The 13,359-nt window shown below is 57.9% G+C and overlaps 1 protein-coding gene across 1 annotated transcript in view; it reads left to right on the top strand.

Moving 5' to 3' along the window:
* LOC121275158 (tyrosine-protein phosphatase non-receptor type 6-like) overlaps window positions 1-12,822 on the top strand; it is a gene marked incomplete at both ends in the record, with an annotated part of 13,780 nt that extends 958 nt beyond the window's left edge. The window contains 4 exons of the mRNA XM_041182575.1: window positions 8,148-8,227; window positions 10,572-10,730; window positions 12,283-12,414; window positions 12,668-12,822. Of these exons, the coding sequence (XP_041038509.1) occupies window positions 8,148-8,227; window positions 10,572-10,730; window positions 12,283-12,414; window positions 12,668-12,822 (526 nt within the window). The remainder of the gene's footprint in view (window positions 1-8,147; window positions 8,228-10,571; window positions 10,731-12,282; window positions 12,415-12,667) is intronic.
* Between the last annotated feature and the right edge of the window lie 537 nt (window positions 12,823-13,359).

Consider the following 13,359-nt stretch of genomic DNA (forward strand, 5'->3'; position numbering starts at 1 on the left):
AGCGGTGGACAGTGCCAGCTCCCGATGCGAAAAATAGGAGATTGCGGGAGGGCTATACTCTGTTCGCGAGGGGTGGGGGCGTGGGGTGGGGGGCGGGGAAGGGGGGTGGAGCGAGGCAGGAGGTCCACGACAGGTAGGGGCTCAGCAGAGAACGAGGGAGGTGTCCCTGGAACGAGGGAAAGGGAGCGTTGGCGGTCGCGTTAAAGGCTAATGTAGGTACAAATAGCAGCGTTAGGTTGAAACAGCTCAAGGTGTTCCCAGCGGAAGAAGGATCGGGTCTTTGCGAAAGCCCCAAACGAGTGACAGATTTTCTGTATGGGGGGTAAGGGGGAGGGGTATAGTTAGGGAATAAGGGTCAACACTCTGTAAAGGCGCAATATAGGACCAAGTGACGGTGCTGTGGGGTGGACAGGGGGAAGGGGCTAGAAAAAGGGGTAAAAAGTTTATATATATATTTATATGAGTAAATAAAAGTAAATTTAATTTAAACAATAATTAAATGTAAGTAAATTTACTTTCATTTCTTTACTTAGCTTTATTTGCTTATTTTATCCTTTCCTACCCTTTTTAACCCAACTACCCCCCTCTCTACATCCTTCCCCCTGTCCACCCCACAGCGCCGCCACTTGGTCCTATCTTGCGCCTTTACAGAGTGTTGACCCTTGTTCTGCTATTAACACATGCTGCTATCTCACCTTCCTGCCGCTATCCGTACCTGCTCTAGTCTTTAACACGGCCGCCAACGCTCCCTTTGTCTTGTGCCCGTGATGCCTTTGCCGGTCTCTCCTTTGTCAATCTTTTTTTTTCTAAAGGGGAACCTGTAGATGTAGTGTATTTGGGGTTTCCAGAAGGCTTTGGGTGAGGTGCCACATTGAAAGGTTAGTGCACGAGGTAGGAGCTCACGGTATTTGGGGGGGGTAATGTATTAGCACGGATTGAGGATTGGTTAACACACAGGAGACGGAGAGTGGGATCGATTGGTCTTTCACCGCTCGGGAAGAGTGGAATGCCACAAGGATCAGTCTGAGGGCCTCAATTATTTACTATCTATCTAGGAAAGTGTGAGCTTATGCACTTTGGTAGGAAAAATCAAAGGACTCCTAACTCAATGGAGAGAGTCTCCAACAAAAGTGCAGAGCAGAGGGATCTGGGTGTTCTTGTGCATGAAACGCAAAAATATTAATAATTCAGAAAGCAAGTGGAATTTTGGCCTGTGTTGCTAGGGGAATCTAAAAATAGGGAAGTCTTGTGACGACTGTATGGGTGAGTCTGCAGCCGAAGTACTATTTACAGTTCCACTCCCCCTGTATTTAAGAAAGGACACACTGGCGCTGGAGGCAGTTTGAAAGAGATTCACTCGGCTGATTCCTGGGATGAAGGGAGTTGACGTATCAAGAGCGGCTGAACATGCTAAGCCCTTATTCATTCGAGTTTAGCAGAAGGAGGGGCGATCGCATTAAAGCATACGAGATTCTGAGGGGGCTCGACAGGGTAGATGTTGCGAAGGTTTTTCCAATGGTGGATCTCGAAAGAGGGGGCACGGCTACAGAATAAAGAGGGCACTCATTTAGAAAACTGAAGGGATTTCGTCTCTTGGAGGGGAGTGAAAGCCTGGAATTCTCTAACCCCAGACAGCGGTGGATGCGAGATCGCTGAAATTATTTAAAGAAGGGGGCGGATGGATTTTCGAAGTATCGGGGAGTTGAGGGCTATGGTACGAAAGAGGAGTGGGGGTCTGGGGGGGGCAGGTCAAGCCATGAATTTACAGAAGGGCGGAACAAGTTCGAGGGGCTGAATGGCCTACTTCTGCTCCCATTTCAAACAATGAGTTAAGTGATTCAGAGAGATGATAAGGAGTGTCCTTAATGGAGCAGAGAGACAGAGACAGAGGGAGAGAGGGACGTGGAGAGGGAGTTTAGGGAGGGGGTTCCAGAGTTTAGGCCCCCAGGCAGCTAAAGGCCCAGCCACCATTGGCGGAGTGATGGGAATCGGGGGAACGCTCGAGAGGCCGGAATTGGAGGAGGGCAGAGATTGTGTAGGGTGGGGTAGGAGGTTACAGAGATGGGGAGGGTTGTAGGGGCTGGAGGAGGTTACAGAGATGGGGAGGGTTGTAGGGGGCTGGAGGAGGTTACAGAGATAGGGAGGGTTGTAGGGGGCTGGAGGAGGTTACAGAGATAGGGAGGGTTGTAGTGGCTGGAGGAGGTTACAGAGATAGGTAGGGGTGTAGAGGCTGGAGGAGGTTACAGAGATAGGGAGGGGTGTAGGGGCTGGAGGAGGTTACAGAGATAGGGAGGGTTGTAGGGGCTGGAGGAGGTTACAGAGATAGGGAGGGGAGTGTAGGGGCTGGAGGAGGGTTACAGAGATTGGGAAGGTTGTAGGGGCTGGAGGAGGTTACAGAGGTAGGGAGGGGTGAGGGGCTGGAGGAGGTTACAGAGATAGGGAGGGTTGTAGGGGCTGGAGGAGGTTACAGAGATAGGGCGGGGTGTGCTGGCTGGAGGAGGGTTACAGAGATTGGGAAGGTTGTAGGGACTGGAGGAGGTTACAGAGATAGGGAGGGGAGTGTAGGGGCTGGAGGAGATTACAGAGATAGAGAGGGGGGTGTAGGGGCTGGAGGAGGTTACAGAGGTAGGGAGGGCGTGTAGGGGTGGAGGAGGTTACAGAGATAGAGAGGGGTTGTAGGGGCTGGAGGAGGTTACAGAGATAGGGAGGGGAGTGTAGGGGCTGGAGGAGGGTTACAGAGATTGGGAAGGTTGTAGGGACTGGAGGAGGTTACAGAGATAGGGAGGGGTGTAGGGGCTGGAGGAGGTTACAGAGATAGGGAGGGGTGTAGGGGCTGGAGGAGGTTACAGAGATAGGGAGGGGTGTAGGGGCTGGAGGAGGTTACAGAGATTGGGAGGGGTGTAGGGGCTGGAGGAGGTTACAGAGAAAGGGAGGGGCGTAGGGGCTGGAGGAGGTTACAGAGATAGGGAGGGGTGTAGGGGCTGGAGGTGGTTACAGAGATAGGGAGGGGTCTAGAGGAGCTGGAGGAGGTTACAGAGATAGGGAGGTGGTGTAGGGGCTGGAGGAGGTTACAGAGATAGGGAGGTGGTGTAGGAGCTGGAGGAGGTTACAGAGATAGGGAGGGGTGTAGGGGCTGGAGGAGGTTACAGAGATAGGGAGGGGTGTAGGGGCTGGAGGAGATTACAGAGATAGAGAGGGGGGTGTAGGAGCTAGAGGAGGTTACAGAGATAGGGAGGAGTGTAGGGGCTGGAGGAGGTTACAGAGATAGAGAGGGGGTGTAGGGGCTTGAGGAGGTTACAGAGATAGAGAGGGGGGTGTAGGAGCTAGAGGAGGTTACAGAGATAGGGAGGGGTGGAGGGGCTGGAGGAGGTTACAGAGATAGGGAGGGGTGTAGGGGCTTGAGGAGGTTACAGAGTTAGGGAGGGGTCTAGGGGTTGGAGGAGGTTACAGAGATAGGGAGGGGTGTAGGGACTGGATGAGGTTACAGAGATAGGGGGGGTGCAGGGGCTGCAGGAATTTAGAGAGACATGGAGGGCTGTAGGGGCTGGAGGAGGTTACACAGATAGGGTGGGTTGTGGCGGCTGGAGGGGTTTACAGAGATAGGGAGGGTTGTAGGGGCTGGAGGAGGTTAGAGAGATATGGAGGGGTGTAGGGGCTGGAGGGGTTTACAGAGATAGGGAGGGGTGTAGGGATTGGAGGAGGTTACAGAGATTGGGAGGGGTGTAGGGGCTGGAGGAGGTTACAGAGATAGGGAGGGGTGTAGGGATTGGAGGAGGTTACAGAGATTGGGAGGGGTGTAAGGGCTGGAGGAGGTTACAGAGATAAGGAGGGGTGTAGGGGCTGGAGGAGTTTACAGAGATAGAGAGGGGTGTAGGGGCTGGAGGAGGTTACAGAGATAGGGAGGGGAGTGTAGGGGCTGGAGGAGGTTACAGAGATAGGGAGGGGTGTAGGGGCTTGAGGAGGTTACAGAGTTAGGGAGGGGTATACGGGCTGGAGGAGGTTACAGAGATAGGGAGGGGTGTAGGGGCTGGAGGAGGTTACAGAGATAGGGGGGGGTGTAGGGGCTGGAGGAGGTTAGAGAGATAGGGAGGGGTGTAGGGGCTGGAGGAGGTTACAGAGATAGGGAGGGGTGTAGGGGCTGGAGGGGTTTACAGAGATAGGGAGGGTTGTAGGGGCTGGAGGAGGTTAGAGAGATATGGAGGGGTGTAGGGGCTGGAGGAGTTACAGAGATAGGGAGGGTTGTAGGGGCTGGAGGAGGTTAGAGAGATATGGAGGGGTGTAGGGGCTGGAGGGGTTTACAGAGATAGGGAGGGGTGTAGGGATTGGAGGAGGTTACAGAGATTGGGAGGGGTGTAGGGGCTGGAGGAGGTTACAGAGATTGGGAGGGGTGTAAGGGCTGGAGGAGGTTACAGAGATAAGGAGGGGTGTAGGGGCTGGAGGAGTTTACAGAGATAGAGAGGGGTGTAGGGGCTGGAGGAGGTTACAGAGATAGGGAGGGGAGTGTAGGGGCTGGAGGAGGTTACAGAGATAGGGAGGGGTGTAGGGGCTGGAGGAGGTTACAGAGATAAGGAGGGGAGTGTAGGGGCTGGGGGAGGTTACAGAGATAGGGAGGGGTCTAGAGGAGCTGGAGGAGGTTACAGAGATAGGGAGGTGGTGTAGGGGCTGCAGGAGGTTACAGAGATAGGGAGGGGTGTAGGGCCTGGAGGAGGTTACAGAGATAGGGAGGGGTGTGAGGGCTGGAGGAGGTTACAGAGATAGGGAGGGGTGTAGTGGCTGGAGGAGTGTTACAGAGATAGGGAGGGATGTAGGGCCTGGAGGAGGTTATAGAGATAGGGAGGGGGTGTAGGGGCTGGTGGAGGTTACAGAGATAGGGAGGGGTGTAGGCGCTGGAGGAGGTTACAGAGATAGGGAGGGTAGTGTAGGCGCTGGAGGAGGTTACAGAGATAGGGAGGGGTGTAGGGGCTGGAGGGGTTTACAGAGATAGGGAGGGTTGTAGGGGCTGGACGAGGTTAGAGAGATATGGAGGGGTGTAGGGGCTGGAGGAGGTTACAGAGATAGGGAGGGGTGTACGGGCTGGAGGAGGTTACAGAGATAGGGAGGGGTGTAGGGGCTGGAGGAGGTTACAGAGATAGGGAGGGGTGTAGGGGCTGGAGGAGGTTAGAGAGATAGGGAGGGGTGGAGGAGCTGGAGGAGGTTACAGAGATAGGGAGGTGTGTAGGGGCTGGAGGAGGTTACAGAGATTGGGAGGGGTCTAGAGGAGCTGGAGGAGGTTACAGAGATAGGGAGGGGGGTGTAGGGGCTGGAGGAGGTTACAGAGATAGGGAGGGGTGTAGGGGCTGGAGGAGATTACAGAGATAGGGAGGGGTGTAGGGTTGGAGGAGGTTACAGAGATAGGGAGGGGTATAGGGGCTGGAGGAGGTTACAGAGATAGGGAGGGGTGTAGGGGCTGGAGGTGGTTACAGAGATAGGGAGGGGTCTAGAGGAGCTGGAGGAGGTTACAGAGATAGGGAGGTGGTGTAGGGGCTGGAGGAGGTTACAGAGATAGGGAGGTGGTGTAGGAGCTGGAGGGGGTTACAGAGATAGGGAGGGGTGTAGGGGCTGGAGGAGGTTACAGAGATAGGGAGGTGGTGTAGGAGCTGGAGGGGGTTACAGAGATAGGGAGGGGTGTAGGAGCTGGAGGAGGTTACAGAGATAGGGAGGAGTGTAGGGGCTGGAGGAGGTTACAGAGATAGAGAGATGGTGTAGGGGCTTGAGGAGGTTACAGAGATAGAGAGAGGGTGTAGGGGCTTGAGGAGGTTACAGAGTTAGGGAGGGGTGTACGGGCTGGAGGAGGTTACAGAGATAGGGAGGGGTGTAGGGGCTGGAGGAGGTTACAGAGAGAGGGAGGGGTGTAGGGGCTGGAGGAGGTTAGAGAGATAGGGAGGGGTGTAGGGGCTGGAGGAGGTTACAGAGATAGGGAGGGGTGTAGGGGCTGGAGGGGTTTACAGAGATAGGGAGGGTTGTAGGGGCTAGAGGAGGTTAGAGAGATATGGAGGGGTGTAGGGGCTGGAGGAGGTTACAGAGATAGGGAGGGTTGTAGGGGCTGGAGGGGCTTACAGAGATAGGGAGGGGTGTAGGGATTGGAGGAGGTTACAGAGATTGGGAGGGGTGTAGGGGCTGGAGGAGGTTACAGAGATAGGGAGGGGTCTAGAGGAGCTGGAGGAGGTTACAGAGATAGGGAGGTGGTGTAGGGGCTGGAGGAGGTTACAGAGATAGGGAGGGGTGTAGGGGCTGGAGGTGGTTACAGAGATAGGGAGGGGTCTAGAGGAGCTGGAGGAGGTTACAGAGATAGGGAGGTGGTGTAGGGGCTGGAGGAGGTTACAGAGATAGGGAGGTGGTGTAGGAGCTGGAGGGGGTTACAGAGATAGGGAGGGGTGTAGGGGCTGGAGGAGGTTACAGAGATAGGGAGGTGGTGTAGGAGCTGGAGGGGGTTACAGAGATAGGGAGGGGTGTAGGAGCTGGAGGAGGTTACAGAGATAGGGAGGAGTGTAGGGGCTGGAGGAGGTTACAGAGATAGAGAGAGGGTGTAGGGGCTTGAGGAGGTTACAGAGATAGAGAGAGGGTGTAGGGGCTTGAGGAGGTTACAGAGTTAGGGAGGGGTGTACGGGCTGGAGGAGGTTACAGAGATAGGGAGGGGTGTAGGGGCTGGAGGAGGTTACAGAGAGAGGGAGGGGTGTAGGGGCTGGAGGAGGTTAGAGAGATAGGGAGGGGTGTAGGGGCTGGAGGAGGTTACAGAGATAGGGAGGGGTGTAGGGGCTGGAGGGGTTTACAGAGATAGGGAGGGTTGTAGGGGCTAGAGGAGGTTAGAGAGATATGGAGGGGTGTAGGGGCTGGAGGAGGTTACAGAGATAGGGAGTGTTGTAGGGGCTGGAGGGGCTTACAGAGATAGGGAGGGGTGTAGGGATTGGAGGAGGTTACAGAGATTGGGAGGGGTGTAGGGGCTGGAGGAGGTTACAGAGATAGGGAGGGGTCTAGAGGAGCTGGAGGAGGTTACAGAGATAGGGAGGTGGTGTAGGGGCTGGAGGAGGTTACAGAGATAGAGAGGGGTGTAGGGGCTGGAGGAGGTTACAGAGATAGGGAGGGGTGTAGGGGCTGGTGGAGGTTACAGAGATAGGGAGGGGAGTGTAGGGGCTGGGGGAGGTTACAGAGATAGGGAGGGGTGTAGGGGCTGAAGGAGGTTACAGAGATAGGGAGGGTTGTAGGGGGCTGGAGGAGGTTACAGAGATAGGGAGTTTTGTAGGGACTGGAGGAGGTTACAGAGATAGGGAGGGGTGTAGTGGCTGGAGGAGGGTTACAGAGATTGGGAAGGTTGTAGGGGCTGGAGGAGGTTACAGAGATAGGGAGGGGAGTGTAGGGGCTGGAGGAGGTTACAGAGATAGGGAGGGGGTTGTGAGGGCTGGAGGAGGTTATAGAGATAGGGAGGGGGTGTAGGGGCTGGTGGAGGTTACAGAGATTGGGAGGGGTGTAGGTGCTGGAGGAGGTTACAGAGATAGTGAGGGGAGTGTAGGGGCTGGGGGAGGTTACAGAGATAGGGAGGGGTGTAGGGGCTGGAGGAGGTTACAGAGATAGGGAGGCGTGTAGGGGCTGGAGGAGGTTACAGAGATAGGGATGGGTGTAGGGGCTGGAGGGGTTTACAGAGATAGGGAGGGTTGTAGGGGCTGGAGGAGGTTACAGAGATAGGGAGGCGTGTAGGGGCTGGAGGAGGTTACAGAGATAGGGAGGGGTGTTGTGGCTGGACGAGGGTTACAGAGATTGGGAAGGTTGTAGGGGCTGGAGGAGGTTACAGGGATAGGGAGTTTTGTAGGGACTGGAGGAGGTTACAGAGATAGGGAGGGGTGTAGTGGCTGGAGGAGGTTACAGAGATATGGAGGGGAGTGTTGGGGCTGGAGGAGGTTACAGAGATAGGGAGGGGGCTGTGCGGGCTGGAGAGAAGCGGTAATTGTGCAGTGGATGCTTCGTCTTGTTCAGGTTATTGGGCTGGGAGGCCTTCGAATGGGATGGTGGAACGAGGAGGATCGGGAGGCAGAGAATTGATGCTAATGGAGTGATATATTGACTCTGCCATCTCTCTCTCTCTCCCTCTCTCTTTCTCTCTCTCTCCCTACCAGTTGATAGCACTCGAGTCGTTCTCCAAACCAGAGAAGACAGCCCACCCTTTTCGGACTATATCAATGCCAACTACATCAAGGTACCTCAAGGAGTCTGGGAGAAGGAGGGTGAGGTTCGGTGGACAGGGATCAGGAGCAGGGAGCCCTGGGACAACCGAAATCTATTGGAGGGGGGTGTTGGGTTGGTTGGAGGGGTGGGGGGAAAGATCTCCGCTGGTCGGAGTCATACCCAGCGCAAAGGGAGATGGTTGTGGTTGTGTTGGAGGTCAGTCATCTCAGCTCCAGGACATCACTGCAGGAGTCCCTCAGGGTTAGTGTCCTCGGTCCAACCATCTTCAGCTGCTTCCTCAATGACCTTCCTTCCATCGTAAGGTCAGGAGTGGGGGGTGTTCGCTGACGGTCGCACAATGTTCAGCTCCATTCCCGACTCCTCAGATACTGAAGCAGCCCCGGGTCCAAATGCAGCAAGACCTGGACAATATCCAGGCTCAGGGCTGACAAGTGGAGAGTAACATTCAGGTCACACAAGTACCAGGCAAAGACCATCTCCAACAAGAGAGAATCCAACCATCGCCCCTTGACGTTCAATGGCATCACCGTCACTGAATCCCCCCACTATCTACATCCTGGGGGTTACCATTGACCAGAAACTGAACTGAAACAACCATTAGAGAGAATCTAACCATCTCCCCCTTGATGTTCAATGGCATCACCATCACTGAATCCCCCCACTATCAACATCCTGGGGGTTACCATTGACCAGAAACTGAACTGGGGACCAGCCATATAAATACTGTGGCTACAAGAGCAGGTCAGAGGCTGGGAATCATGCGGAGAGTAACTCACCTCCTGACTCCCCCCCCCAAATCCTGTCCACCATCTACAAGGCACAAGTCAGGAGTGGGATGGGACACTCCCCACTTGCCTGGATGAGTTGCAGCTCCCACAACACTCGAGAAGCTCGACACCGTCCAGGACAAAGCAGCCCCCCCCAGCTCGATCGGCACCCCATCCACAAACATTCACTCCCTCCACCACCGACGCACAGGGGCAGCAGCGTGTGTACCATCTACAAGATGCACTGCAGCAACTCGCCAAGGCTCCTTCGACAGCGCCGCCCAAACCCACGACCCACTCCCATCTAGAAGGACGAGGGCAGCAGACACACGGGGAACACCCACCACCTGGAAGTTCCCCTCCGAGCCCCTCACCATCCCGACTTGGGAATATATCGGCCATTCCTTCACTGTCGCTGGGTCAAAATCCTGGAACTCCCTCCCTAACAGCGCCGTGGGTGTACCTACACCACACGGGACAAAATCCTGGAACTCCCTCCCTAACAGCGCCGTGGGTGTACCTACACCACACGTACAAAATCCTGGAACTCCCTCCCTAACAGCGCCGTGGGTGTACCTACAACACACGGACAAAATCCTGGAACTCCCTCCCTAACAGCGCTGTGGGTGTACCTACACCACATGGGACAAAATCCTGGAACTCCCTCTATAACAGCACCGTGGGTGTACCTACACCACACGGACAAAATCCTGGAACTCCCTCCCTAACAGCGCCGTGGGTGTACCTACACCACACAGACAAAATCCTGGAACTCCCTCCCTAACAGCGCCGTGGGTGTACCTACACCACACGGGACAAAATCCTGGAACTCCCTCCCTAACAGCGCCGCGGGTGTACCTACACCAGACGGGACAAAATCCTGGAACTCCCTCCCTAACAGCGCCGTGGGTGTACCTACAGGACACGGACAAAATCCTGGAACTCCCTCCCTAACAGCGCCGTGGGTGTACCTACAACATACGGACAAAATCCTGGAACTCCCTCCCTAACAGCGCCGTGGGTGTACCTACACCACACGGGGACTGCAGCAGCTCAAGAAGGCGTCTCACGCCTACCTTCTCAAAGGGGCAATTAGGGATTGGCAATAAATGCCGTGAAGGAAGAACATGGAGCCCCTTCCAATCGCGCTGTAGGCCGGGAAGCGCCAACAGGCCCGAAATGAAGCCTGGGCCTTGCCTAGGGAGTCGTCGGTGGGGGGGGTGGGGTGCCTCTTGGGCGGTGGGCGACAGTTAGGCCCCGAGGCCTTGACGCCTAGGGCGGTCGCCACCTCCGATTGAGCTGTAGGCCGGGAAGCGCCAACAGGCCCGAAATGAAGCCTGGGCCTTGCCTTGGGTTGGGGGGTCATCAGTGGGGGGTGGGCCTCTTGGTGTGGGGGGGCTGGACGAAGCTTAGGCCCCGAGGCCTTGATGCCTAGGGTAGTTGCCAGCTCCAATCGAGCTGTAGGCCGGGAAGCGCCAACAGGCCCGAAATGAAGCCTGGGCCTTGCCTAGGGGGTCGTCGAGGATTGGGGGGGGGGCCTCCTGGGGGTGGCTCAGTCCACTCACCCCGTGCTTTCTACCCCGCCAGTTCGAGGTGATGGTCCACAGGTGCGGGAGGATGGTGCCCAAGACCTGCATCGCCACCCAGGGATGCCTTCTTGCCACTGTCAACGACTTCTGGCAAATGATCTGGCAAGAGGACACGCGAATCATCGTCATGACAACGCGGGAGGTCGAGAAGGGCCGGGTGAGCGACGGAGGGGGTTGGGGGGGGGGTGGGTGGTGGTGGAGGAGGGGTGGTGGTGGAGGGGCAAATCAGGGCAAGAGGGCAATCGGCTCGCCAAGGGGCGGAGGGTCAAGGGGTGCCGGGGGTTCAAGGTTCGCCAAGGTCAGGGCGGTGGGAGCTTCTTGTGCCGGGTGGTGTTGGGTGGGGTGGTCGGGGGGGGGTGGAGGGTTGGGGGGTGGGGGGTGTTGGAGGAATGCCGGAGGGCTTGGGTGGGGGGGGGGAAGGGGGGGATGGGGGTGGGTTGGGGAAACAGAGGCCGCCATTTTGAGGGGCATTGTGAGGGAGAAGGGGAGGAGGCGGGTGGGAGAGCGGTGCGGAGAGAGGGCGAGGGAGGTTGATTCCCGGACACCCCCCACTCAAGCGGGGAAGAGGATGGTAATTCGAGGAGGTGGGGGTGGGGGGGGGGGGGGGGGGGGCGGGAATGGTCGAGGGGACCGGGTGGGTAGGAGGGCGAGGGTCTCGGAGGGTTGGGCGCGAGGTGGCTGGGGCTGTGAGGGGGTGGGGAAGGGGGGAAGCGGTGGAGGGGACAGAGGTGGGGAGGGCGGTAGGCGGCTGGAGGAGGTTACAGAGATAGGGAGGGGTGTAGGGGGCCGGAGGAGGTTACAGAGATAGGGAGGGGTGTAGGGTCTGGAGGAGGTTACAGAGATAGGGAGGGGTGTAGGGTCTGGAGGAGGTTACAGAGATAGGGAGGGGTGTAGGGGCTGGAGGAGGTTAGAGAGATTGGGATGGGTGTAGGGGCTGGAGGAGGTTACAGAGATAGCGAGGGGTGTAGGGGCTGGAGGAGGTTAGAGAGATTGGGATGGGTGTAGGGGCTGGAGGAGGTTACAGAGATAGGGAGGTGTGTAGGGGCTGGAGGAGGTTAGAGAGATAGGGAGGTGTGTAGGGGCTGGAGGAGGTTAGAGAGATAGGGAGGGTTGTAGGGGCTGGAGGAGGTTACAGAGATAGGGAGGGGTGTAGGGTGCGGAGGAGGTTACAGAGATAGGGAGGGCTGGAGGAGGTTACAGAGATAGGGAGGGTGTAGGGGCTGGAGGAGGTTAGAGAGATAGGGAGGGGTGTAGGGTGCGGAGGAGGTTACAGAGATAGGGAGGGCTGGAGGAGGTTACAGAGATAGGGAGGGTGTAGGGGCTGGAGGAGGTTAGAGAGATAGGGAGGGGTGTAGGGGCTGGAGGAGGTTACAGAGATAGGGAGGGGTGAAGGGGCTGGAGGAGGTTAGAGAGATAGGGAGGGTTGTAGGGGCTGGAGGAAGTGTAGAGTGAGCTTTACTCTGTACCTATCCCCGTGCTGTACCTGTCCTGGGAGTGTTTGATGGGGACAGTGTAGAGTGAGCTTTACTCTGTACCTATCCCCGTGCTGTACCTGTCCTGGGAGTGTTTGATGGGGACGGTGGAGAGGGAGCTTTACTCTGTATCTAACCCCCGTGCGGTACCTGTCCTGGGAGTGTTTGATGGGGACGGTGCGGAGGGGGATTGACTCTGTGTCTCACCTCCTCGATATCCCCGACCTCCACCCACAGAACAAGTGCGTTCCTTACTGGCCGGAACTGAACGGGGAGAAGGAATACGGAGTCTACACCGTGCGGAGTGTGGCTGAACGCGAGGCAATCGACTACAAGATTCGCGAGCTGGACGTGGTGTTAACGGGCAAGGTGAGCGCCTCCTGCTGGATCTTTCGCTGCCATTGGTCCTTGAGGTTCACGCTGAGTTGGGGCTGTGGGGAGGAGCCAAGGGTTTTTGTCGGGGGTGGGGGGGGGGGCTTGTGGGGAGTTGGGGGTCTCAGCGTCTTGACGCGCGCTCGGACTGAGGGGAAGCGGACCCTAACCCTCTCGCCTCGCCACCCCTCCTCCTACCTCCCTCCCTCCCTCCCTCCCTCCCTCTCTCTCTCTCTCTCTCTCCCTCCAGAGTTCGAGGCCGAGGAAGATATTCCACTACCAGTACCTGAGCTGGCCGGACCACGGGGTGCCCTCCGAACCCGGGGGGGTCCTGAGTTTCCTGGAGCAGGTCAACAACAAGCAGGGGGAGATGCAAGAGGCTGGACCCATCGTGGTGCACTGCAGGTGGGCTGCGGGAGGGGGAGGGTGGGGGAGGGGAGGGTGGGGGAGGGTGGGGGAGGGGAGGGTGGGGGAGTGGAGGGTGGGGGAGGGGGGAGGCTGCGGGAGGGGGAGGGTGGGGGAGGGGAGGCTGCGGGAGGGGGAGGGTGGGGGAGGGGAGGCTGCGGGAGGGGGAGGGTGGGGGAGTGGAGGGTGGGGGAGGGGGGAGGCTGCGGGAGGGGGAGGGTGGGGGAGTGGAGGCTGCGGGAGGGGGAGGGTGGGGGAGGGGAGGCTGCGGGAGGGGGAGGGTGGGGGAGGGGAGGCTGGGGGAGGGGGAGGGTGGGGGAGGGGAGGCTGGGGGAGGGGAGGCTGCGGGAGGGGGAGGGTGGGGGAGGGGAGGCTGGGGGAGGGGAGGCTGGGGGATGGGAGGCTGCGGGAGGGGGAGGGTGGGGGAGGGGAGGCTGCGGGAGGGGGAGGGTGGGGGAGGGGAGGGTGGAGGCGAGTGGGGAGGGGAGGGGAGGCTGGGGGAGGGGAGGCTGGGGGAGGGGAGGCTGCGGGAGGGGG

The sequence above is a fragment of the Carcharodon carcharias genome, unplaced genomic scaffold, assembly GCF_017639515.1.
Source record: "Carcharodon carcharias isolate sCarCar2 unplaced genomic scaffold, sCarCar2.pri scaffold_1112_ctg1, whole genome shotgun sequence".
Classification (NCBI taxonomy): domain Eukaryota; kingdom Metazoa; phylum Chordata; class Chondrichthyes; order Lamniformes; family Lamnidae; genus Carcharodon; species Carcharodon carcharias.